At 46.1% G+C, this 26,022-nt stretch overlaps 1 protein-coding gene across 1 annotated transcript in view; it reads right to left on the bottom strand.

The window, feature by feature from the left end:
• The window catches only part of LOC142365520 (microtubule-associated serine/threonine-protein kinase 4-like), a 59,529-nt gene that overhangs the window by 12,482 nt on the left and 21,025 nt on the right, over window positions 1-26,022 (bottom strand). Inside the window, exons 5-10 of the mRNA XM_075446334.1 lie at window positions 24,955-25,163; window positions 14,920-15,058; window positions 13,773-13,905; window positions 12,974-13,049; window positions 8,437-8,526; window positions 8,048-8,060 (exon numbers count right to left, since the gene is read on the bottom strand). Of these exons, the coding sequence (XP_075302449.1) occupies window positions 8,048-8,060; window positions 8,437-8,526; window positions 12,974-13,049; window positions 13,773-13,905; window positions 14,920-15,058; window positions 24,955-25,163 (660 nt within the window). The remainder of the gene's footprint in view (window positions 1-8,047; window positions 8,061-8,436; window positions 8,527-12,973; window positions 13,050-13,772; window positions 13,906-14,919; window positions 15,059-24,954; window positions 25,164-26,022) is intronic.

Below are 26,022 nucleotides of genomic sequence, written 5' to 3'. Positions count from 1 at the left end.
TAAGCCAGGACAAAAAAAGACATAAACACAGACTTAGTGTAGGTTAAAGAAACTTTTTCAATAGAAAGCTTTTGAAAAATCACTGCTGCCTACTATGTAAGACTATGCACACTGATTAGGTATTCCGCTTCTTAATCCATTATTTCCTGACAGATTTTCCTCCACAGTATTTCCTGAGCATGTCCACTCTGCTCCTACTGGCGTCCCTTGTCCAGCAACAACTAGCTCTCATCTCAACTACTACAGTATCCTTTGATTCGACAGTCAGCTTTACCTTACCTTCAATTCACAGCACTGAAATCACTCCCTCAAATTCACATTTCTCCTTGACCAAATCACATGCTAACCACTACTTTGCTTTTTCCTTACAGTCTAATGTCATTTAATTCATCTCTACTACAGGATAGTACTGTAATCTTTATTATGCCATTGCCTGCAAGATACCCAGGGCACAAATAGAGCCACATGCAAACTAAGTACAAAGAAAACCAACATAAGGAACATGCATTAGCATTTAAAAGCACAGTTTCCCTAAAATTTCTTGTATGCTATCACTAATTTTCTACAGAAAATATCATAGAATCGTAGAATGGTTTGGGTTGGAAGGGACCTTAAAGATCATCTAGTTCAAACACCCCTGCCACGGGCAGGGACACCTTCCACTAGACCAGGTTGCTCAAAGCCCCATCCAACCTGGCCTTGAACACTGCCAGGGAGTGGGGGGGCACCCACAAGTTCTCTGGGCAACCTGTTCCAGGGCCTCACCACCCTCACAGGAAAGAATTTCTTTCTTATATCTAATACAAATCTACCCTCTTCTTATTTAAAGCCATTACCCCTTGTCCTATCACTACACACCCTTGTGAAAAGTCCCTCTCTCCAGCTTTCTTGTAGGCCCCCTTCAGGTACTGGAAGGCTGCAATAAGGTCTCCCTGCAGCCTTCTCTCCTCTAGGCTGAACAGCCCCAACTCTCTCAGCCTTTCCTCATAGGAGAGGTACTCCAGCCCTCTGATCATCTTTGTGGCCCTCCTCTGGACCCGCTCCACCACATCCATGTCCTTCCTATGCTGGGGGCTCCAGAGCTGGATGCAGTACTCCAGGTGGGGTCTCATGAGAGTGGAGTAAAGGGGCAGAATACCCTCCCTCGCCCTGCTGGCCATGCTTCTCTTAATGCAGCCCAGGATACAGTTGGCTTTCTGGGCTGCAAGTGCACATTGTCAGGTCATGCTGAGCTTCTCATCAACCAGCACCCCCAAGTCCTTCTTGGCAAGGCTGCTCTCGGTCCATTCTCTGCCCAGTCAGTATTTGTGCTTGGGACCTCTCAAAGATGATGGAGAGTGGCTCAGAAATGACATCCACCAGCTCCCTCAGCACTCGTGGGTGCATTCCATCGGGGCCCATGGATTTGTGGGCATCCAGATTGCTTAAGCACCAGGACACCCACCTCATTCAGCAGCAGCCCCACATTGTCCCTAATCTTCCGTTAGCTGCTGATGTAGTTGAAGAAGTCCTTCTTGTTGTCTTTGACATCACTTGACAGATTCAATTCCAGGTGGGCCTTAGACTTCCTCATTGCATCCCTGCATGCTCTGACAACATTCCTGTACTCTTCCCAAGTGGCCTGTCTCTCTTTCCACATTCCATGGACCTTCCTCAAAAGTAGGTTTTGATCCTACTTATCACCCTGCTTCCTCCACGCGGGATCCTGAACTCCACCATTTCATGGTCACTGCAGCCGAGTCTACCTCCGACCTTCACATCGTCAACCTGTCCCTCCTTGTTTGTTAGTACAAGGTCCAGCAAAGCACCTCTCCTTGTTGGTTCCTCCACCACTTGCATCAGAAAGTTATCAATGCTCTGAACGAACCTCCTGGATTACCTGTGCCTGGCTGTGTGCTCTTCCCAGCTGATGTCAGGGTGGTTGAGGTCCCCCACCAGAACAGGGCCTGTGACTGTGAGGTTACTTGCAGCTGCTTGCAGAAGGCCTCATCAACCTCCTCCTCCTGGTCAGGTGGCCTGTAGTACACACCCACAATAACATCACCCATATGAGGCTGTCCCTTAATTTTAACCCATAAGCTCTCAATTCGTTCCTCATCTGCCCCCAGGCCAAGCTCAATGCATTCCAGTTGCTCCCTCACATACAGAGCAAATCCACCACCTCTCCTTGTTGGCCTGTCTTTCCTAAAGAGTCTGTAGCCATCCATGACAGCATGCCAGTCATGCGAGCTGTCCCACCACGTTTTTGTGATGGCAACCAAGTCGTAGCCGTCCTGCTGTATAATGGCTTCCAGCTCCTCCTGTTTATTGCCCCTGCTACATGCATTGGTGTAGATGCACTTGAGCTGGGCTGTCGATCTCACCCCTGACCCTGGCATGCCATGCCTGGGCTCATCCCTAGTGAGCTGGGCAATGTCCCCTTCCCCCTTCGAACCTAGTTTAAAGCCCTCTCAATGAGCCCCGCCAGCTCGTGGCCAAGAATCCTTTTTCCCCTTTGAGACAGCTGGACTCCATCTGTCACCAGCAGGCCCGGTGCTGTGTACGCCTGCCCATGATCAAAGAAACCAAAATTCCACTGATGGCACCAGTCCCTGAGCCACCTGTTAACCAGGTGAGTTTTCCTGCCCCTTTCAGTGTTGTTCCCTGCCACTGATGGGACTGAGGAAAACACCACCTGCACCCCTGATCCTTTAACCAGTCACCCCAGTGCCCTGAAGCCCCTTTTGATGGCCTTGGGACTTCTCTCTGTGATCTCATCACTGCCAACCTGCATTACCAAGAGGGGGTAATAATCAGAAGGCCGCACCAGACCAGGGAGCTTCCTAGCAACATCCCTAGCCCAGGCCCCAGGGAGGCAGCAGACTTCCCTGTGGGATGGGTCCGGTCGGCATATTGGGCCCTCTGTTCCCCTCAGAAGGGAATCACCTATGACAATTACCCTCCTTTTTTTCTTAGCCGAGGCAGTCGTAATGTGTGGGGCTGACTGACTCGTCCTAGGCAACCCCCCTGGATGGACCTTCACCCACATCCTCATTTGCCAGTCCCTCACATTCCAGAGCCCCGTATCTGTTGCTTAAGGACAAGTGGGCAGGTGAGGGAGGCCGGGAAGGGATTCGCTTGCCCCCCCAAGCAGGGACCCATTTCCATTCCCCCCTGTCTGTCAGGTCCTCTCTTTCTGCTTTTTGGCATGAGGGTAGGGGGTCCTCTGCTTCTTGTGGAGCCCCCGCCTCCTGCTGCCTCGGCCTCAGGGAGGGCAGGGTGCGGCCCCACCAGTCGATCTCCCTCTCACACTCCCGGATGCTCCTCAGCCTCTCCACTTCCTCCTTCAGCTCTGCCACCAGGCTGAGCAGGTCATTCACCTGCTCGCACCGAACACAGCAGTTGTCTCTGCTGTCCGCCGGTACGAGCGCCAGGCTCAGGCACTCCCTGAAGCCAGAGACCTGGACACCTGTGTACTTGCACGGGGCCTCCGTCTGGGTCCCCACGCTCCTTCTGGCAACAGCTTTCCCGCGGGTGGTAACCATGGCTAGAATATCTCCCGAAAGGTCGATGTCTACTACTTGAGTAGCCAGGACGGGGGACTGCACCCTGCCCGCACGCCTTCCCTGCACGCCTTCCCTGCGCGAACTGCCGCATCGCTCCCTGGTTGATGCGCCGCCCGTTTGCCGACTCTATTCTCCCACGCTCTTGGTCGCTTGCGCTCCCTAGTGGCTGCTCTTATCCGTGAGGGGGTTTGGCCGCTGTCACACTTGACCCCGCCCACGCTGAGTCAGAGCTGCCGCTCGTTGGCACCTCCCGCTCTCCTGCTTGGGAGGGGGAGGGCCTGGGGTCTCCTCTCTCTCCTGGCGCTTTTGCGTCCTTGCCGCTGCGGTTTTGCCACTTCAGAAGGAGTCCCTCGGCGCGAGCCTCTGCTCCAGAGCCCTTCACCTTCAGTGGCTTTCCTATATCAAAGCTTAGTCAGGAGAGAGCCATAGAAAAAGCATGAAGTCTTCAGCATTGGTGTCTAAGTCAGTGTCAAGATTTGTTTGTAGGTTGGGTTCTTTGCTTTTCTTACTGTACCAGGGAAAAATTCATAAAAGCCAAATCTTCCCAAAGAAAACAAAAAAACCCTAACTGTAAGTCACTAGCCAAGGAGTGAACATTTCTCTGAACACAGTAATGGAACACTACGGCAGTATTTTATAATTCTTGACTAGGTATCAGACACTTCAAAAACCCATGGAGTTCTTTTTTCTGTCATTTTCTTTCTTCAAAAAAATTGTAGCATCTAAATATCTATCTATCCCACTTTCTTTCAGCTTGACTATGCTACTCGGATCTCCTGAGCAAATATATGATTACAATTTTCATGGAGTGTTATGCAGCTAGCTAATACGTATTATATAGGACTGTCATTTGAAATGCGTGTTGGAACTGGGATAAACCATGCTATTTTCCAGTGCCCCTGTGGGAACTGTCATTTTGCAGCCTCCATTTCTGTGAGCTGCTTCTGACATTTAAAAAACTTTGTTGCATTTTCTAAACACCACTCTGTGCTTCAAAGAAATGGCTGCCCAATTGCCTTCTTCAGACTGCCAGCTCTTGAGAAACTACGAACAGTGAAAGAAATCAGCCTGTAAACAAACTGCACAGATGCTCCATGTGGCAGCACTGACCATTACAGGACTTAAGCCAGCCTCATTCTAGCTAATTCACTTTCTCAACCAGCTGTAGCAAAACAGAGGCAGAATTTGCAATCTGCTATGCAGAATGGGCAACAAACAGGAGTTGGAATGCACTGTGCTGCTAGAAAGCTGTAACCTAGTTGCCCTTATTGAAACTTGGTGGGACCAATCCTATGACTGGAGCGGTGCCATCAATGGCTACAGGCTGTTCAGAAGGGACAGGTGAGGAAGGAAGGGCAGATGCATTGCCCTCTGTGTCAAGAAATGGATAGATTGTGAAGAGCTGTTTCTGAAGAATAGTCAAAAGCAGGTAGAAAGCTTATGGGTAAGAATCAGAGACTGAGGCAACAAAGGGAACCTTGTGGTTGGTGTCTACTACAGGCTGCCTGATCAAGGGGACCCTACTGACAAAGCATTCTTACTCCAGCTACAGGAGGCATCACACTTGCAGGGTCTTGTCCTGCTGGGGGACTTCAACCACCCCGACAATTGCTGGAAAAGTAGCACCTGGCCTAAGAAGTTATCCTCCATACACTCCAGGAGTCTCCTAGATTGTCTTCAGCTCACCGTGCTGGAGAATGGGGAAGCAAAGTCCCTCCCACTGTAAGAAAAGATCAGGCTTGTGACCACCTGAGGAACCTGAACATACATAAGTCTATGGGACCTGATGAGATGCATCCCAGAGTCCTGAGGGAATTGGCAACGGTTGATGGAGTTGCCAAGCCACTCTCCATAACATCTGAAAGGTCATGGCAGTCAGGTGAAGTCCCTGGTGACTGGAAGAAGGGAAACATTGTGCACATTTTTAAAAAGGGTAGAAAGGAGGACCCTGGGAACTATCGACCTGTCAGTCTCACCTCTCTGCCTGCGAAGATCATGGAACAGATCCTTCTAGAAGCTATGCTGTCCTGATTTTGGTTTAAACAGAACCAATTCGCTTTTAGTGAATCTTCCTTTCAGCTAAGTTCTTCTAAGTATCTGCATTTTTCTGAAGCTGGCTGCATATTTTACAGACACTGTCCGCTCCAAAGCTGATAACACCTAATGTTTATAGTTACACTGAGCTAATGGTAGGAATGGAAGGCAGAAAAAGGCCCCTGTTTATAATTATTACTATAGCAGTCAAGGTCACTGATAGACCTCTTAGGTCCCACAAATGAGGAGTTGTAAAGGGTCGCATTTGCAGGGAGGGGCGGACAGAACAGGGGACCCGATATTGACCTATGAGGTATTCCATGGCATGCATGTCAGACTCAGTTTAAAGATGGGGGATCACGAGGGTCTCACTCTCTTCGTCCATCGTTTCAGGGTCCTGCACCTGGGGAGGAACAACCCCATGCATCAGTACAGGCTTGGGGCGGACCTGCTGGAGAGCAGCTCTGTGGAGAGGGACCTGGGTGTCCTGGTGGACGACAGGTTAACCATGAGCCAGCAGTGTGCCCTGGCTGCCAAGAAGGCCAATGGCATCCTGGGGTGCATTAGGAGGAGTGTGGCCAGCAGGTCGACGGAGGTTCTCCTTCCCCTCTACTCTGCCCTAGTGAGGCCCCATCTGGAATATTCTGTCCAGTTCTGGGCTCCCCAGTTCAAGAAAGATGAGGAGCTACTGGACAGAGTCCAGCGGAGGGCTACGAGGATGGTGAGGGGACTGGAGCATCTCTCCTACGTGGAGAGGTTGAGGGAACTGGGCTTGTTCAGCCTGAAGAAGAGAAGGCTGCGAGGGGACCTTATAAATGCATACAAATATCTGAAGGGTGGGTGTCAGGAGGATGGGGCCAAACTCTTTTCAGTGGTGCCCAGTGACAGGACAAGGGGCAATGGGCACAAACTGAAGCACAGGAAGTTCCGTCTGAACATGAGGAAGAACTTCTTCCCTCTGAGGGTGATGGAGCACTGGAACAGGCTGCCCAGGGAGGTTGTGGAGTCTCCTTCTCTGAAGATATTCAAGACCCGCCTGGACGGGGTCCTGTGCAGCCTGCTGTAGGTGACCCTGCTTTGACAGGGTGGTTGGACTAGATGACCCACAGAGGTCCCTTCCAACCCCTAACATTCTGTGATTCTGTGATTCTATGGCCGGCTTCTGAACAGGACCCTGCTCCTTGTTCTGCCAGTGATCCTGATCCAGATTCTGATCCATGCATTCCTGAGTCCTGTTCCCATCTACTGCTGAGGCCAGTCTGAGACCTCCTGCTGCCTGCCTGGTAGCTTCTGGTGGGATGCCAGCGCCCCGGCACCCAACTCCGAGAAACTCAGTATTGGTTTTGTATGTTTTCTTTTATTTATCTCATTGTTAATATTATTAGTATTATTAGTGTTATTATTAAAGCTGTTTTATATTCAATTTGTAAGTCTCTCTCCCTTTTCCTCCTTTTTCCCTTCCTCTGGTGGGAGGGTGGGGGTTAATAGAGAGCGTCTGTCACTCAGTTTATTGACACCCTGCTCTAAACGGTGACATATGCTAAGGCACATGGAGGCCAGGGAGGTGATTCGAGACAGCCAGCACGGCTTCACCAAGGGCAAGTCCTGCCTCACCAACCTAGTGGCCTTCTGTTATGGAGTGGACTATTGTCGTTGTCTATCTAAACTTCCATAAGGCCTTTGACATGGTCCCCTACAACAGCCTTCTCTCTAAATTGGGGAGATATGGATTTGATGGGTGGTTTGTTTAGTGGATGAGGAATTGGCTGGAGGGTTGCATCCAGATGGTAGTGGTCAACAGCTCGATGTCCAGATGGAGATCAGTGACAAGTGGTGTCCGTCAGGGGTCCGTACTGGGACCAATACTGTTTAAAATCTTCATCAATGACATAAACAGTGGGATCAAGTGCACCCTCAGCAATTTTGCAGATGACACCAAGCTGAGTGGTGTGGTTGACACACTGGAGGGAAGGGATGCCATCCAGAGGGACCTGAACAAGCTGGAGAAGTGGGCCTGTGTGAACCTCATGAGGTCCTGCACCTGGGTCAGGGCAATCCCCAGTATCAGTGCAGGCTGGGGGATGAAGGGATTGAGAGCAGCCCTGCCAAGAAGGACTTGGGGGTACTGGTGGATGAAAAGCTCAACATGAGCCGGCAATGTACGCTCACAGCCCAGAAGGCCAACTGTATCCCGGGCTGCATCAAGAGAAGCATGGCCAGCAGGTCAAGGGAGGAGATTTTGCCCCTCTACTCTGCTCTGGTGAGACCCCACTGGGAGTCCCGCATCCAGCTCTGGAGCCCCTAGCACAAGACGGACATGGAGCTGTTGGAGCGGGGCCTAGAGGAGGGCCACAAAGATGATCCGAGGGCTGGAGCACCTCTCCTATGAGGACAGGCTGAGAGCGCTGGGGCTGTTCAGCCTGGAGAAGAGAAGGCTGTGGGGAGACCTTATAGCAGCCTTTCAGTACCTGAAGGGGGCACCTATAGGAAGATGGGGAAAAAATTGTCAGCAGGGCTTGTTGTGATCGGACAAGGAGTAATGGCTTTAAACTAAGAGAGGGTAGATTTAAACTATATATATAGGGAAGAAATTTTTTACAATAAGGGTGCTGAAACACTGGAACAGATTGTCCACAGAAGTAGTGGACAGTAAGTTCAGCTTTTAATCAAAATTTATTCTTATTGCTTTGACAGAAAATTGTATATTACAATATTACAATAATGGTGTGGGGTTTTTTGAGCAAAACTAGCTTGAAAACCTAGTGTATCAGTAAAGTTATGAATATCTTTACAATTAACACAAATTGAAATGTTTCACAGTAAGCTAAGAAATCTGGGTTTTTGTGATGATCCTCACCACTGATTACTTGGCCAAACAGCTCTCCTGGTGTATCTCCGAAGAATGGCACGCACCCAACAAGATATTCATAAAGTATAATTCCCATAGTGTGGGGGGATGGCAAGGCTCGACCGAATTGCTTGTTGTAGAAAATCCATTTTAAGCTTAGCACACGGTGTCCTTGACAGAACAAGGAATTTAACAAATCAACTCTGCGGTTAGCAAGAATGTGAAAAACAGGTTGCAGCTGGAGAAGAATGAGGGAGTATGGGCGGAGTTGACATTTAGCTGGCTAGCCAATAATGAGCTCTAACTTTGCAATATGTAGTAGCTAATTAATCACTCTATAAATTGTGTAACCAAACTGTAATAAACGAAGCTTGCTTATCACTCACATTGAGTCGGCTGCATTCTTCCGCCGTCTCTCCAGGACAGCAACCCTCGGGGTAGAACTTCGCCCCGACATTTGGCGCCCGAACAGGGACCTGGAGCAGCGGCAAGGAGCGGGGCACTGGGAGCAGCGACCAGGGGGCAGAAGCGACCGAACACTGCGCTGTGGTGTGTCGACTTAGGAGCCTGACTACGTGATTTTGCGTACGCTCGCCACCGCAAGGGCTACAGGTTAAGGGCTGCAAGGATATCGCTTCGGCAGGTATATGTTTTTAATTGTTGTTAAAGGATAAAGGCTTATTGTTAAAGGTATGGATAAGGAAGTAGCCCTAGAGTTATTACAGCGCTTTTTAGAAAAGCGGGGAGTAGAGCTTGGTTGTATTAAACAGCTAGCGGGACTAGTGGCAACCGGTAAGCTCAAGGGGTTTTTTAAGACTCCAGATTCGTTATTTGAGGAGAAGGAGTGGAGGGATTTTGGAGACGTGTTATGGGATATGGTGATTGATGATGACAAGATAGGTAAAAAGTTAATGAAGCCGTGGCGGGAGGTTATCAATTGCATTAAGAGGTATAAAGTTGAGAAAAACCTTGCGGCCGTTGTTACTCAGAAGTTGGAAAAGGTAGAGCCGTCAGCCCCCCCGCCGGAGGCGGGATGTTCCTTGTTTTCTAGTGGAACCACGGCACCCCCTGGAGACAATGCCTTATTATTTAGTACAAGTAAGGTCCCGGAGCCTCCGTGCTGGGAAAAAGTGAAGGTGACGATGGAAGGGTCTAGTAACAATCAAGAGGCTGAGGAAGAAAAGGAGTTAGGGATAGGGCGGAAGGTGGAGCAGCAAGGGATGGAGCAAGGAAAGGGGGAGCAAGGGAATAAAGAAACGGGAAAGGATAGTGGGACCTGTAGGAGACCGATGGGTATTAATTGGAGGAAGGTGGCAGACGAAGCGTCTGAGGCAGGGGAATTTCTCCCCTTGGCCTTTCCGGTAGCGTTTGAAGAAGATGCGCATGGGGATTATCATGGTAATCATGCTCCGTTAGGCTGGAAATTGTTGTCACAGTTACGGAACACGGTGAATGAATCAGGTTTGCACGGCGAGCCATCTAAGCAGATGTTGAATTATATATGGGGGGGTGCTGTGCTTTGTCCTGAGGATATTAAGGTTATTATGCGAATGATTATGACTCAGTCGCAGTTATTGTTGTGGCAGGCCCATTGGCAGCGATATTGTGAAGCGTCCGCTCAAACGCCGCAGGAGCAGGGCGATCCGCTGCGAGGCGTAACAGTAGAACAACTGATGGGGGCAGGTCCTTTTGTCACAATCAGGGCACAACTGCAGATGGGGCCGCAGCGATGCTTGGAGGCTATGCGTACGGCTAGAGCTGCTCTTGAACACGTTAAAACCGCACAGCCCTCGCCGTCCTATATGGGCATTAAGCAAGGAAGGGAGGAAACTTTTGCTCGCTTTATTGATCGCCTCACTAGTGCCATAGAACAGTCAGATGTACCGGAGTGGATGAGGGCAGCTTTGCTAAGGCAGTGTGTTATTCAGAATTCGAATACTCAAACCAGAAACATCATAAGTTCTTTACCCGCTGATGTCACAGTAGAACTGATGTTGGATAGAATGAGTAGGGTACCGGTAGGACCACAAGCTATGTTGGTCGAGGCTATGAAACAGTTAGGAAGCGATATCCTTCAAGCCCAACAACAGGCCTTCACAGCCCAACAGCAATTCCAACAGCAAGTGTTCGCCGCTCTGCAACCCCTTCGAGTTAATGCTGCGGAGGCACGACCGAAGCCGCCACGAAGCTTTAAATGTTACCGATGTGGGCGAGAAGGACATATGAGGCGAAATTGTCAAGCCACGAGGGTGTGGTGTGAGAACTGTCGTACGAATAATCACAATACCGAGATATGCCTCAAGTCGGGAAACGGTCGGATGAGCGCGTCGAGTCGCCGCGCCCCGACACAAGTAGCAGCTCCAGCAGTGCAGCAAGTGACTGCCAACTTACAAACGCCCACAGCGACATCAGCAGCCAGTTACAACCAGCTACAGCCGGCAGCCTCGGAATGGATGTGGCAACGGCAGTAGCTGTCACCTTATAGGATCAAAGACCCCAACGAGTACCAAGCAATGTAAAGGGACCAGTGATTATTAATAAACAAGCATGTGAAACGTTATTACTCGGCCGCTCGTCAACAAGCCTAAAAGGTTTGACGGTCATCCCAAGACTCATTGACGCCGATTTTACCGGGACTATTAGCATCATTGTCCAGACATCGTTTCCGCCAATACATATTCCAACAGGCAGCAAAATTGCCCAATTGGTACCGCTGCCGCACCTGACTGCGGGTATTTCCCCGGAAATCACCACCCCCCGGGAGGACCGAGGATTTGGCTCAACGGGAGCAGGAGTATTTCTGACCATGTCTATGAACCATCGACCGACTACGATGGCTACGCTAGAGGCCCGGGGTCAACAGATCCACCTCTCGCTGCTGTTGGATACAGGTGCTGACTTAACTATTGTAGAAGAAGGGGTCTGGCCTAAAACATGGCCTACGAAACCAATGGAGCGAGGAGTTGAAGGAGTGGGAGGATACACTCCGGTACAACGGAGCGTGGACCGTATTTTGATAATCATAGACAACAGACATGCGACCGTGCCAGTCACTGTCATGCCCCTCCCGACTGGAGTGAATGGTCTAATTGGAAGAGATGTTCTTGACCAATTGGGGGTGGTGCTAACCACCGAGAAGGTTTTTCAGTAACGGTCACTGCAACCTGGGCTTTCCCGATCCCATTGCAGTGGATAACGAACGAACCAGTGTGGGTCGAGCAGTGGCCGTTAAAGCAGGAAAGCCTCGCCGCCGCTCATCAAATAGTGCAAGAACAACTAGACCAAAAACATCTGCGGTTATCGACAAGCCCTTGGAATACCCCAATTTTTGTGATCAAGAAAAAATCTGGAAAATTTAGGCTAGTACATGACTTAAGGGCAGTTAACACTCAAATGCAATCGATGGGAGCGCTGCAGCCAGGACTACCTAACCCCGCTATGTTACCAGAGCATTGGAGACTGTTGATAGTGGACTTAAAAGATTGCTTTTTTACTATTGCATTACACGAGCAAGATATGCAACGCTTCGCGTTTACTTTGCCCTCTGTTAACAAAGAGGCGCCAGCACAGCGTTTTGAATGGACAGTATTACCACAAGGGATGAAGAATAGTCCCACGCTGTGCCAGTTGTATGTGGACAATGCACTACAACCCTTAAGGAAATTATGGCCACACACGTTAATTTATCATTATATGGATGATATCCTGCTCGCGCAGGAGTCGGAGTTCAGCGCCGAACAAGTTCAGCTATTACATACGACACTGAGAGAGAATGGCTTAATAATAGCTGTTGAAAAAATTCAAACGAAAGCGCCATGGCTATATCTAGGCTGGAAGATTGCTGACTCTCAGATTCAACCACAAAAACTACAACTCAACACGTCAATCAACACGCTACATGATGCCCAGAGGCTGATGGGAGACATCCAATGGATCCGTCCTGTCGTCGGAATATCCAACGCACAGTTGGACAGCCTTCGACCGTTACTACGTGGGACAGACCCAACCACACCGGTGCAACTTACGTCGGAACAGCAGCGTATCCTCTCTCAAATTGCTGACCAGATTGCCTCACGTTTCGTCCACCGTCGTGACCCCGACCTCCCTATTGACCTTTGTGTATTTTTAACAAATTCTCATCTATTAGGAGCCCTATCGCAATTTAAAAAGAAAAAGGGGGAAGTGTGGGGGGATGGCAAGGCTCGACCGAATTGCTTGTTGTAGAAAATCCATTTTAAGCTTAGCACACGGTGTCCTTGACAGAACAAGGAATTTAACAAATCAACTCTGCGGTTAGCAAGAATGTGAAAAACAGGTTGCAGCTGGAGAAGAATGAGGGAGTATGGGCGGAGTTGACATTTAGCTGGCTAGCCAATAATGAGCTCTAACTTTGCAATATGTAGTAGCTAATTAATCACTCTATAAATTGTGTAACCAAACTGTAATAAACGAAGCTTGCTTATCACTCACATTGAGTCGGCTGCATTCTTCCGCCGTCTCTCCAGGACAGCAACCCTTGGGGTAGAACTTCGCCCCGACACCATAGCCCACCAGTCCACTGGTTTTCCATAACCCTGTCTCAGTATCACTTCAGGAGCTATGTATTCAGGTGTACCACAGACCTCAAAGAAAGAAAATAAGCATGATGGTAAAATAAGTCTAGTGTTACTAGATATACAATACAATTTATAATTCTTGAAATGTAAAATAATATGGAAACATGGAAAAATGGAATTCCATAGGTTTTAGTCTGCTGAGTTTGCATAACATCTAATGCTTTTAGAATGACCTACCTAACATTTACAGGCATCATAATCACATTTGCATGTCTGTCATGCAAAGGACAGTTTGCTTTTCATACATGGGAGTCCATCACAGCAAATATTTTATTTAACTTAAACATATCCTTATCTTTACATGAAAGCTGTGACAGTTTTATCTTAAGTAACTTTTACAGTGAACAGATTGTGAGCAATAGTAATGAGGCATGCTTAAAGGGAAATAGGCTATAGCAAGGATTTTAGCACCCTTGGTTGTACAATGCATCATGAGCTCCACAAGTACTCTGCTGAGACTTCTGAATTTCTTATAAAAACAGTTTTCCATTTGTGTCTCTCAGAGATCCACTTGCACACAATTAGGTTGTTCATCTTACTAATAGATCCTAATATAGAAAAAAAAAATCTAAAATAATCTGCAGGGAATCAGTAAAAGTAACTGACATACACAATTGGAACACCAATGCAGAAATAACAACAGTTTATATATTATTACAGTACATTCTGCTGGCAAAACATCACTTCATTTGAACACTTGACGTAGAAATGAAAAAAGCTGTGTTTTACTTGTTTGTCAAGGAATTCTCTGGCATCCTTCTCAATGTGACCCTCATACAGATTGGTAGTCAAACTCATTAGGCCCACCTTTGACAGGCCAACGTCTGTAAGCTTTATATGGCCCATGGATGTTACCAATAAACTAAAAATTAAAATGATCTGAAGTTACTGTGATATAATTCAACATGATGTGCTTATTATTATTGTTATTCTTGGAGGAAAATGTTTCCTCAGGAGGGCAAAAATATAAAGGCAGATTAAAAAGTAATTTAACCAGGTACAAAATAAACAGGTTAAAAAATCTGACAGTCTTACATTTGTTACTATTACTACCAGATGTAAACAAACTTTTAATATGCAATTGCACATCATCTTATAGAACCATACAAGTGTTGAGAGTTGAATGTTAGATGCTTCAAACAAAAAGAAAGAGTCATCATTCTGAAAGATCTAGAATAGAATAAATTTAGCTTTTGAAGTGAGGTAGGCATTTTCTGTCTGTAACAAACTGGGTCATTCATTTGGAAAAAAACTCAGGTATTAAGTTAGCTGGTAACTAATACTACACTGGCCTGAGGTTATCATGCTATGAAGGTATTGTCACTCAACAGATGTGACTCCAATTCCTTTTTTTTTTAATATGAAACAGTGAAAAGATTAACAGAGATACAACAGTCATACTTTTCACTACAGCTACTTGCTGTAATGTTATTTACATGTATAGGAGATATACCGTATTTCTAAATATTGAAAAAAAATGAAACGAAATATTACCTGTCTGGTCAAACTTATCTTTGTATATGCAAATATCTGCAAGGTGGTGATACTTTGTATTAAACAGTATTTTAAGCATACTTTGAAAGATCTTTTCCTTAATGACCAAAATGCATTTCCCTCCATTTCAGCCAGAAGAGTAAGTACATTTTTCTTTAGCTGCTTTGATAGCCTCTCTCATCTTAAAGGATTTTAAAGAGCACTTTTGGAAAAAGCAGGTTCTCTGTAACTGCAGGTAATGAAAATTCACATGTTGTGCAGAAATTGTGAATCTACATAATATTCATGATAACAAAAACATTTCATACACAGCAAATTTACACCTTTCATATTTTATCTAACAATTTCAAAGTCCTCTTGTGGTTATATTCTATATAAATACTTGTCTGGTTTCAAATCCCTGTGTACAATTCCATAATTATGAAGGTATTCCAAGGCCAGAACAGTTTCTGCAAAGTACATCCTTGCCATGTCTACAGTTAAGGGACCCAAATTCTTAATCAAAGTAGCACAGTCTCCACCTGTGAAAACAGGACAAATGTTCCAGATGACACTATAAATTCTGAGATGTATCAGTATAATCCATACAAGTTGCAGAAGTAGACACAAATCATAGTCATAAATGTTTATTTTCCAGTCAGATGATTCAATTGAACATCACACCAACTACTGTACTGGAAAAACAGTGTGAAGGCTGGGAGTGAGCAGTACAAGGGTTCAGCTGGAAACTAATAAAGCCTGTGTTGCTACTTTAAAAAAAAATCTAAAAAAAGCAAACACCTCCCCACACACAACCGTAGTCTGGGTATCTCATCTTGCACTGTCTCTGTCCACTGTCTTCCTTCAGCATTAGCACCATTTCAAATTGTTTCCTCTTCCCTCTTTCTTTATAAAAATAACTATTACAAATACCCCAACATATGCTAATGAAAATTTGAACTCCAGAAAAGCAAACAGCATTTCCACATGAACTTTGAATGCTAGGACACTTAAATTGCAGTCTGTGGGATTTCTAGAAGAACAGGGACATATTGTGAGCAACCCAGACACTCTGAATATGGACTTGATCTGTCTGTAGCAGCACAGGCCTCAAGGCCATCGAGAGGCCGGCTGTGGATAAACAGATGCCCCAAGGCCGGCTGCGGGTAAACAGGTGTTCTATCAATAGATGCTCTATGAATAGTGACCAATCATAACCGAGTGCTGTACCGAGTGCTGTCTATATAATCCAGATTCTCTGCTAATAAAGTTGACTGTTATGGATCATATTGGTCGAGTCTTTGATCCCGCCGCAACAAGTGGCGCCCGAACAGGGACCCTCAGATCAGCATTAGCATCGACAGGTGATTTTTCCAGGAAGACCGAAGTCTGAGGGAGTGGACACCGGCCGAAGGTGAGTGCTGCCCCGGCACTTGGGAGTCACTAGCGCACAAATCGGGAAAAGAAATGCTGGAAATCCTGCCCTGATCAAGCAGGTGGCCGGGGAGGAGATGGGGTCCACACTGACAAAGGAAGAGTCAGCAGTGGTTAAGCTCCTCCAACCTATCCTCTCCGTGAGAGGGTTACAATATGACTCGGCTACCTTGAAGTCTCTGCTGCTTTGGGCATGGAGAAATGACTTAATCCCCTGTGTTAACACTGCCTTTGAAGTTCAGACATGGGCTGATATAGGAGCGAAACTGTGGGAAGAAATTAGTATGGGATCCAAGGAAGCGAGCAAATTCTCCACTTTGTGGAGGTTGAACTATGAGACTTTAAAAGCTATGAGAGCTGAGAGGAGAGCCGCTGCCTCTGTTTTCGCTGCGTTAACACCCGAGGGAGGGTCCTGCTTGGCGGCTAGTCTGCTGTTCCAGGGTCCTAGTATCTCTGCGCTGCCTGTGGAAGCAGGAGGGGGTCAGAGTCGGCGGTCCGTGAAAGCAGGGGAACCTGTGGTCTAGGAGAAGGAGCACGCGCGGGGCGACCCGCTGGCACAGGAGTTTCCACCCCCACCGCCAGAATCGCTGCCACCACCACGGCGCCGCGGAGAGGGGTGCGCTGAGGTGCCTCTGCCCCTTCCGATCGTCCCATGTCCCCAAATCCTGTACCGCGGTATCCTCCACTTCCTCCACCTACGCCACTGTCTCCCGGGACTCCAGTGAATCGTTGCACAGACGAGAAGGCTGCTGCCCGGGAAGTGCGAGAGGACCAACTGAGAGAGCTGATAACTAAGTTAGAGAAACTGCAGGTGCACCTGGACCAGTCTCCCGAGAAGGTTACGGACATTTCGCTGCCGGAGCCACCAGTCCCTAACCCATATAACCCATTTTCTCTTCCAGCCCCACCTTGCGCCGTGCCGTGGGATGGGGGGTCGGGAACTGGGGGAGGGTCGGGGGTACGTTGGAGAGGGATAGCTACAGTGATGGCAGCTGCAGTTGGGGTGGCGGTGCGACCGTTGGTCGCAAAACAGAAAAGAATGTGGAGTCAAAGGACCAGTTAGCCAGGGGGGAAGAAAGTGGTGTGTGAACTATAAGCGGGATAACCACAATACCAGCGAATGCAGAAAATCAGGAAACAGATCAGTTGTTCGACTTGGATGTGTGGCAGAGAACTGGGGACTCTGTGCATGCAGGTCGGCAACAAAGAGGAGCGATATTTAGCCCCTGATTTTCGAACTGTCAAAAGCATGATTAGCTACAAAGGAACCAAAGCTCCATTAAAAGATTTTACAGAAAGTTTTGTAAGAACAAAGTCTTGCAGCTTAAAATCCCTGAGGAAATCATTACTTGGAAATCAGTGCATACCGCTTTAAATGCTCTAAAACTCGTAGAAACTATCTTAGAAGCGGCTGCTACTTCTCCACCATTCCCTCAAAAGCAAGGACAGAGCAGCAGTCTTTTGAAATTTAACCCCACATACGGTGAAATTCCTAACCCAACACGAGAAATGCGCGAGGTAAATCTGCCAGAACCTGACGATCCTTTAAATCCAGAGAAATGGGAAGTGGGGTGCAAAATCCGGCACCCCGAAAGTGTACAACAGGGTCCCTCTACAGCAATTGGCGTACCCGACCTGAGAACAAAGCAGGGTGAATTCCAGCATAAAATCGCCCAGTCCCTCAGAAACAGCACAGCCCGCAGCGCCAGCAACCACCACATCAAACGGGTCAGCGAACCTTACACCTGGCGGGGCACACGGCCCCCCCGGGCAACCGGCGGTGCAGACCGGCCCCCCCCCCTCCGCCCCCAATCCCAGCGCACCGGCCTGGCCCGGCCCAACCCAGAAGCTGCACGGCGAGAACCATCTTAAGTGGCTGGACTTTGTTGTCTTTCCATGATTCAGATGGCCTTTATAGATGATGTTGTTCACTCTGTTGAAAGGTGAAAATATTTACATCACGAGTAAAGAGTTGTCCCCTCTATTTACTTTGTTAAAAAGGACTCAGATTTGTTATTTTCCCGAAGATTGATGCCAAAAGCAAAAACTGTCTTACAAAAAGTTTCGGATAAAATTGCAATTGCCTTTACCTCCAGAATTAATGTTAATTTACCAACAAACTTGTATATAATTTATGGGTGTTGGGGTTGATGTAGCTTGAGAATTAGCACGACTAGGCCGTTTAAGTAAAACAGCATAACTGAACAGGCCGCTGGAAAGGACAGTTAAGAATAGCAATTGAGTAAGTTCTGAGAGTGTACATGATGTGGGTTAGCAAAAACAAGATGTGTTCAAGGACGTGGAGGCAGTCTGTTGCTCTTGGCGTTAGTGCATAGTTACCAATCATAAGGGAATATGGGGTGCGTGAACAGCGCGTGATTTATGTCTGTAGCCTATCTGAATAAGCGTGATCGCGTGTGCAGATATGAAAAATGTATATAACTACACAAGCAGACCAATAAATCGAATTGGCTGTTCATTGTATCAATGTGTGAGAGTCATTCCTGTCCCTGCATGGATGCTGAAACTCGGCATTGTGGTGACCCCGACGTGATACCGCAGCCAAAGAAGGCAGGGGACTGCCGACCGGCGAGGTAAGCCGGGCTGCCCGAGAGAGGCAGGAGCGGATCCGCGGCATGCCGGGGGGGCGTGAATATTGGCAGTATGGGTTCCACTGTATCAGTGTTGGAAAAGGCGGCGCAGAAAAGCCTGCCGGAATTGGTGGATTGAGCCAAGGTGAAGTTAACTGAAGGAGAGATATCGGGTCTATTATTGTGATACCGCCGACGAAAGCTGATAACAACGACAGATCGGTTGTTTGACTTGGTTGTGTGGCAGAGAATCGGGGTCTTTGTGCAGGTCGGCAACAAAGAGGAGCGATTATTAGCCCCTGTTTTTCGAGCTGTCAAAAGCATGATCAGCTGAAAGGAATGAAAGCTCAATTGAAAGATTTTACAGAGAATTTTGAAAGAACAAAGTCTTGCAGTTTAAAATCCCTGAGGAAATCATTACTTGGAAATCAGTGCATACAGCTTTAAATGCTCTAAAACTCGTAGAAACTATCTTAGAAGCGGCTGCTACTCCTCCACCGTTATCTCCAAAGCAAGGACAGAGCTGCAGTCTTTTGAAATTTAACCCTACAAACGATGAAATTCCTACCCCAACACGAGAAATGCGCGAGGTAAATCTGCCAGAACCTGACGATCGTTTAAATCCAGAGAAATGGGAAGTGGGGTGCAAAATCCAGCACCCCGAAAGTGTACAACAGGGTCCCTCTACAGCAATTGGCGTACCCGACCTGAGATCAAAGCAGGGTGAATTCCAGCATAAAACCGTGCAGTCCCTCCGACACAGCACAGCCCGCAGCGCCAGCAACCACCACACCAGATGGGTCAGCGAACCTTACAGCTGGTGGGACACACGGCCCCCCCCCCCGGGCAACCGGCAGCGTGGCGCGGCCTGGACCCCCCCCCCCCGGCCCCCCCCCCCCCCCCCCCCCAATCCCAGCGCGCCGGCCCGTCTCAGCCAGCCCAGAAGCAGCGCGGCAAGAACCATCTTCCTGATATTCAAGGACTTGGTTGGAAAAAGTGTGTATAATTCAATTACTGCAGCAGAATTCCTTGTATCCTTATCACTGCAAACTGTTCTAGCTGATTATGATATTAATGTATACTAATGAGTTCTCGAGAATGCCTGCTTTCTGGAGCTCCGGAGTTAAGTTTTGGAGAGTGAATTATTTTGCTGCTTTCTAGTAATATATTTTGGTAACCAGGTAGGACCCTGCTCTTGAACATCAATGGTCCGAGGGATTGCAGGACCTCCAGCCGGCACCAAGGGATTCTTTGGGAGAACCTCTGATCCCTGGACCAAAAAGTTCTGAGCACGAACCATTAATAAGACAAAGGCATTCTTCCAGTATTGTTTCTTGTTGCCTGCCTGTTAGTTGCCTGCTAGTTATAGTGAAAGCTTCACGGCATTGGGCTACATCCCTGGGGAGAAGTGAAAGTGCCCTTCCTAAAACAGAATTGAAAAGAGAGTACTCTTCCTGAAACTGAGGCTTGGGAATTTGTCTGTTAAGTGTTGAATGTTATTGTAAGTCCTTGTCTGTTCATAAGTCTTTGCATTGAAAAAAAAAAAAATCATAAGTCTTTGCAATATTTGGATTTATGTTGAAAACTTGGTGTGCTTGTGAGTGTGCGGTCACGACTATAATGTGTGGTTTTATGTGTTTGTTGTCATAGTGTTTGTATTTCTGTGATCTGATGGATTTATTTGGTTTCTGTGATCTAACGGATTTGTCTGGACTAAGTAACTGCCTTTGCGTCTTTGGTTTGGTGAGTTCTGCAGGTATTGTATATAGTTAATGAGTTATACCCTTAGATACATTGATTTTAGCCTAGGTGATTAATATGAATACAGGTTATAGTATGCACTTCACATCTATATATCTTTTTTATTAGCATTTTTGTTCTTCTGTTTGTTTTTAGTATTGCACTGTAGCGAGGCTGTTACTGGACCACAATGCCAATAGTGATGCTTAGGTGTGCCAATGTAGCACTTGCTTTAAATTCATTAAATAAAAAAGGGGGAGATGTAGAGGAAGCAGTGATTATATTGGTCCCGTGTATAATACGCATAACACAAAAGGCACTAGAGGTAACTGTGAAGAAAATTTTTGTGATGCAACTAACACCAATTGAGCAAATGTTTTTAAGGCAATGATAAGATAGCTTAGCTTTTTTTGAAAAGAAAAAGGGGGAGATGTTGGGGTTGATGTAGCTTGAGAATTAGCACGACTAGGCCGTTTAAGTAAAACAGCATAACTGAACAGGCCGCTGGAAAGGACAGTTAAGAATAGCAATTGAGTAAGTTCTGAGAGTGTACATGATGTGGGTTAGCAAAAACAAGATGTGTTCAAGGACGTGGAGGCAGTCTGTTGCTCTTGGCGTTAGTGCATAGTTACCAATCATAAGGGAATATGGGGTGCGTGAACAGCGCGTGATTTATGTCTGTAGCCTATCCGAATAAGCGCGATCGCGTGTGTAGATATGAAAAATGTATATAACCACGCAAGCAGACCAATAAATCGAATTGGCTGTTCATTGTATCAATGTGTGAGAGTCATTCCTGTCCCTGCATGGATGCTGAAACTCGGCATATGGGTTGTTTTTTCTCCCAGCCTTTTGCTCTTTTAGGTCGGTGGTGTGTTAATGCGCAGGAGTTGAAGACTCTGGAATGGATCTTTTAGTACCATACGGCCACGAAAACATTAACCACTTCTCAGAAATGTAATGATTATGTATGTTAACATGGCATAAATATCTAGTAGGAGTGTCTTTTCGATACACACATTTTAGTAGAACTATCCCCTGTGCATTCAGTACTGCAGTAAAGAATGCCTGCTTTCTAGAACTCCAACATTAAGTTTTAGAGAGTGAATTATTTTGCTGCTTTCTAGTAATATATTTTGGTAACCAGGTAGGACCCTACTCTTGAACATCAATGGTCCGAGGGATCGCAGGGCCTCCAGCCGGCACCGAGGGATTCTCGGGGAGAACCTCTGATCCCTGGACCAAAAAGTTCTGAGCACGGACCATTAATAAGACAAAGGCATTCTTCCAGTATTGTTTCTTGTTGCCTGCCTGTTAGTCATAGTGAAAGCTTCACAGCATTGGGCTACATCCCTGGGGAGAAGGGAAAGTGCCCTTCCTAAAACAGAACTGAAAAGAGAGTACTCTTCCTGAAACCGAGGCTTGGGAATTTGTCTGTTAAGTGTTGAATGTTACTGTAAGTCCTTGTCTGTTCATAAGTCTTTGCAATATTTGGATTTATGTTGAAAACTTGGTGTACCTGTGCGTGTGTGGTCATGACTATGATTGTGTGGTTTTATGTGTTTGTTGTCATAGTGTTTGTATTTCTGTGATCTGATGGATTTATTTGGTTTCTGTGATCTAACAGATTTGTCTGGACGAAGTAACTGCTTTTGTGTCTTCTGGTTTGGTAAGTTCTGCAGGTATTGATTATTTCTGGTTTTTGACTTCAGACTGGTGTATTTGGACTCTGATTTATCAGGACTTTGGAAGCATTTGATGCAGCAGGGAATAGATGTGGTGGTGTCTGCAGATTTATGCTTTTATGTACATTAATTTTAGCCTATATTGTTAATGAGTCATAAGTTCTAGATACATTGATTTTAGCCTAGGTGATTACTATGAATACAGGTTATGGTATGCACTTCACATCTATATGTCTTTTTATTAGCATTTGTGTTCTTAGGTTTATTTTTAGTATTGCACTGTAGCAGGGCTATTACTGAACCATAATGCCAATAATGATGCTTACGCATGTCAATTTAGCGCTTGCTTTAAATTCATTAAATAAAAATGGGGGAGATGTAGAGGAATGGGACAAAAGCAGATTGCTGTAACAAACAGAAGAGAAAAATGCTGAAGTGAACAGGACTTGTGGATGTGCTGAAGGAGCCGACTACATGATCAGGAGTTAAAAAACAGCGGTTGTGTACTGCCAGCCAGTGCATGGGCAGCGCAACCTCATCATCATCAGCAGCAGCAGCAACCTCATCGGTTGACCTGGCGTGTAATATGACTACAGATTGGACAGAAGTAGAACAGAAACCCTCGTGCAAATAGCTGCCTGATTGGGACAGAAAGTTCCCAGGAACTAATGTCCGGGTACATGATCGTCTGCACAAAACCGTGTTCAGCGGGAACCACCTAACGCTTCCAGCATCTCGAAAATCGTCTCCTGTCCTAACTCATTTTCTGTCTTTACAGAATGCTGATATACGGCCTAAGGCAAAGGTGCTGGCATGGGATTTGCAATCAGGAGCCTGGACAGTGCCATGGGAACTATTAATGTGGGGGTGCGGGTATGCTTGTGTTTCCACAGATGTAGGACCTAAATGGTTCCCAGCGAAGTGCATTAAGCCGGCGCTAGACAAGCAACAGGCAACCACAAAAGACCCTGAAGCGCCTGATGAAGCATCAGAAGACATTTTTGAGTGATAACACACTGTTTGATGGCAAGTGATTGGTTTGAGACTGTAAGGAGTTGTGTATCAGGCCTCACTAGGCTGCAGGTGTCTACATGTTTAGTCTGTAAGCACTGTTGTGGATATATTATCACCCATTGTATATTTCGCAAAAGGTATTTGATTTATTTTAATGGTAATCAACACATTTATCTGAATCGCACCTTAACACCATTGTGCATTCGCTGTAAAAGAATCGATACCGTAAGTAAGATCTTTTCAATCCGCTGTTTTTGCTGTAACACAGACCAGTATATAAGATGGAAATGATAATGATCCTCTTAAGCTTGATGGGGTGTATGCAAGCAATATGGGTGCCACCGCAACCAAAAACAAATGTGTGGGTCATGCTAGTGAATCTAACAGGACAAGATTCAATTTACCTGTCCATTGCATCTCCAGGGAACCCCTTTTTCAACATGCCTTCTTGGTGTCCCTTTGGATGCATGGCCCATACCATCGGCACTGACTAGTGTGGTCCCCCCGAACAACGGCACAGTCACTGATATGAGGGACCTATGGACTGTTCAACTGCCATTGGCCCACTTAGAGCCTCAGGAGATATAGAGTTATTTGACTCTATACCAAAGGACTTTTGTTTGTTTTTTAACTATACAGGGAGAAATCAAACACATATATGGAGCGTTAATACATTGAACATATCTAAATCGATTAATCAACCACTTTCTTTACCCCATAGAGTATTTATCATTTGTAGGGACCATGCTTAGCCGTCCATCCCATCCCGTATAAAGGAAGGTCCCTGTAGTCTAGGGAGATTAACGCTTTTAACACCAAATCAAATCATGGTAATTAGCCACCGAAATACACGGTACTGAGGGAAAAGAGCAATTCATGCTTTTACCTCAAATTGCAAAGGCAACATCAGATTTTGTAATAGTGGTGAAATAATCTCTGCATCATTTTTAGCTCCCAGGATTGCAGCCTTTCAGGCTCTAGCTACCCCGAAGAAATTGGGATGTTGGTTAACCAAGAAGACTAATGCTGCTTCTCAGGCCTTAAGTAATTTGTTTTTAGATGTTGATTTGGTTAGACACATGACTTCACAAAATCATGCAGCAATTGATTTTTACCTTTAGCACAAGGACATAGGTGTGAAGATTTTGAAGGAATGTGTTGCATGAATCTGTCGGACCACTCAAAATTGATCCACAAGCAGAGATACAACAAAATCTGAACGCTATTAAGGTAGAGTCGGGGTTGACAGACTGGCTTAGTCACCTGAGCATCCGTGGGTGGTTGTCAGGTCTGGTCAAACAGGGAATAGCGATGTTGGTTATGATTCTGATCATGCTAGGCATTTTTGGATGTTTGATAAGTTGTGCTATAAATATGGTTAAGAAGACATTTAACGGTATCTGGGTTGCTCAAAAACAAAAAGGGGAATTTGTGGGATTTCTAGAAGAACAGGGACATATTGTGAGCAACCCAGACACTCTGAATATGGACTTGATCGGTCTGTAGCAGCACAGGCCTCAAGGCCATCAAGAGGCCGGCTGTGGATAAACAGATGCTCCAAGGCCAGCTGCGGGTAAACAGGTGTTCTATCAATAGATGCTCTATGAATAGTGACCAATCATAACCGAGTGCTGTACCGAGTGCTGTCTATATAATCCAGATTCTCTGCTAATAAAGTTGACTGTTATGGATCATATTGGTCGAGTCCTAGATCCCGCCGCAACAACAGTCTATGAGGAACTTATTCAAAGAGCAATTATTTCCCATTATAGGTGGAGCACAAGTGTTGTACAAGCTCTCACCAGTAGATGACAACTGGGAAAAAAGCCACCCTGTTGTTGGATTTAGATCCTAAATCTGTATTGCTAGAGTACAGAGGAGGGCCTTTCTAATGCAAATACCATAGAGCTTATTTTTCTTTCTTGGTGTAAGAAAACCCTCTTTTTCCTCTGTAAAAAAGAACAAACACTTTACCTTCTACATATTCCATGACCATGCATAAATGACATCTTGTTTCAAAGGAGCAATACATGCTGACAACAAATGGATTTTCCGTAAACGTCAGGATATCGCGCTCGACAAAGGCCTGTTGAATTTGATTTTGGAGGATGAGATTCTGCTTATTAATTTTCTTCATGGAAAATCTTTGTCTGGTTTCTTTATGTCTCACAAAATAAACTGCACTGAATAAGTTGAAATGGGAGATAAAAAGAAAAAGGACTGAATAACTGTATTTAAAAATGTTTTAAAATACTTTTTTAACAAATAAATAAATATATCAATAAAAAACACTGTACAAATATTATACAAAAGACTTGGGTTTAATCTAATGTAGTTGACCAGTCTTTCACATTAGAGAATGGCTCCAGACCTCATTTTGTTTCATAACCCGGATAAGTCTGAGTCAAAACAAATTAGTACACAAATTAGAAAAAAAACCAGCCTCCCTCCCTCCAAAAACCAAAACAAACAAATGTTAGCAAATGCCCCCTCCAACAGATACAGCAAACTCTCTCAGCTCAGACCGATTTTGGACGTATCCATCGGCACAGATTTAAATGCAAACCCCAGCTATGGCACAGTGTTATAAATCATTCTGACAAATGTTTGTTCTGTAAGTGTGCTGTCAGGTAATTATGACTCAGACTCTGGTCCAGGGGATTTTAAAACGTCACAGATTTCTCATGAAGGTTGTTCAGAGGTTGCTCAATGGGGTGGCTCCCTCATTGTCAGGTACAAAATTTTCTATACTTGTGCAGTACCTGACATCAACACTGATCCATATCAGGCATAGGTCACCAGTAGGTAATCCGAAACAAAGACCACTGCATTAACTGCGTCGTAATGTGGGATTAAGATGTATCTTGACATGCAGAATTTCCACTGGTGTACCGGGTACAAAGTTTCCTATAAGCTTGGTTAGATAAGTCAAGGCAGTGGGGGAAGCAAAGTGAAAGAAAACCTCATGTGGGCAAGCCTTCTTACTTTCAAGGCTCAGGAGAAAGAATCACTCTGCCACGAAACACTGACACAGGACATGAC

The sequence above is a fragment of the Opisthocomus hoazin genome, chromosome W, assembly GCF_030867145.1.
Source record: "Opisthocomus hoazin isolate bOpiHoa1 chromosome W, bOpiHoa1.hap1, whole genome shotgun sequence".
NCBI lineage: Eukaryota > Metazoa > Chordata > Aves > Opisthocomiformes > Opisthocomidae > Opisthocomus > Opisthocomus hoazin.
Note: the sequence above shows the minus strand (reverse complement) of the source record. Positions and strands in the feature narration are given on the sequence as shown.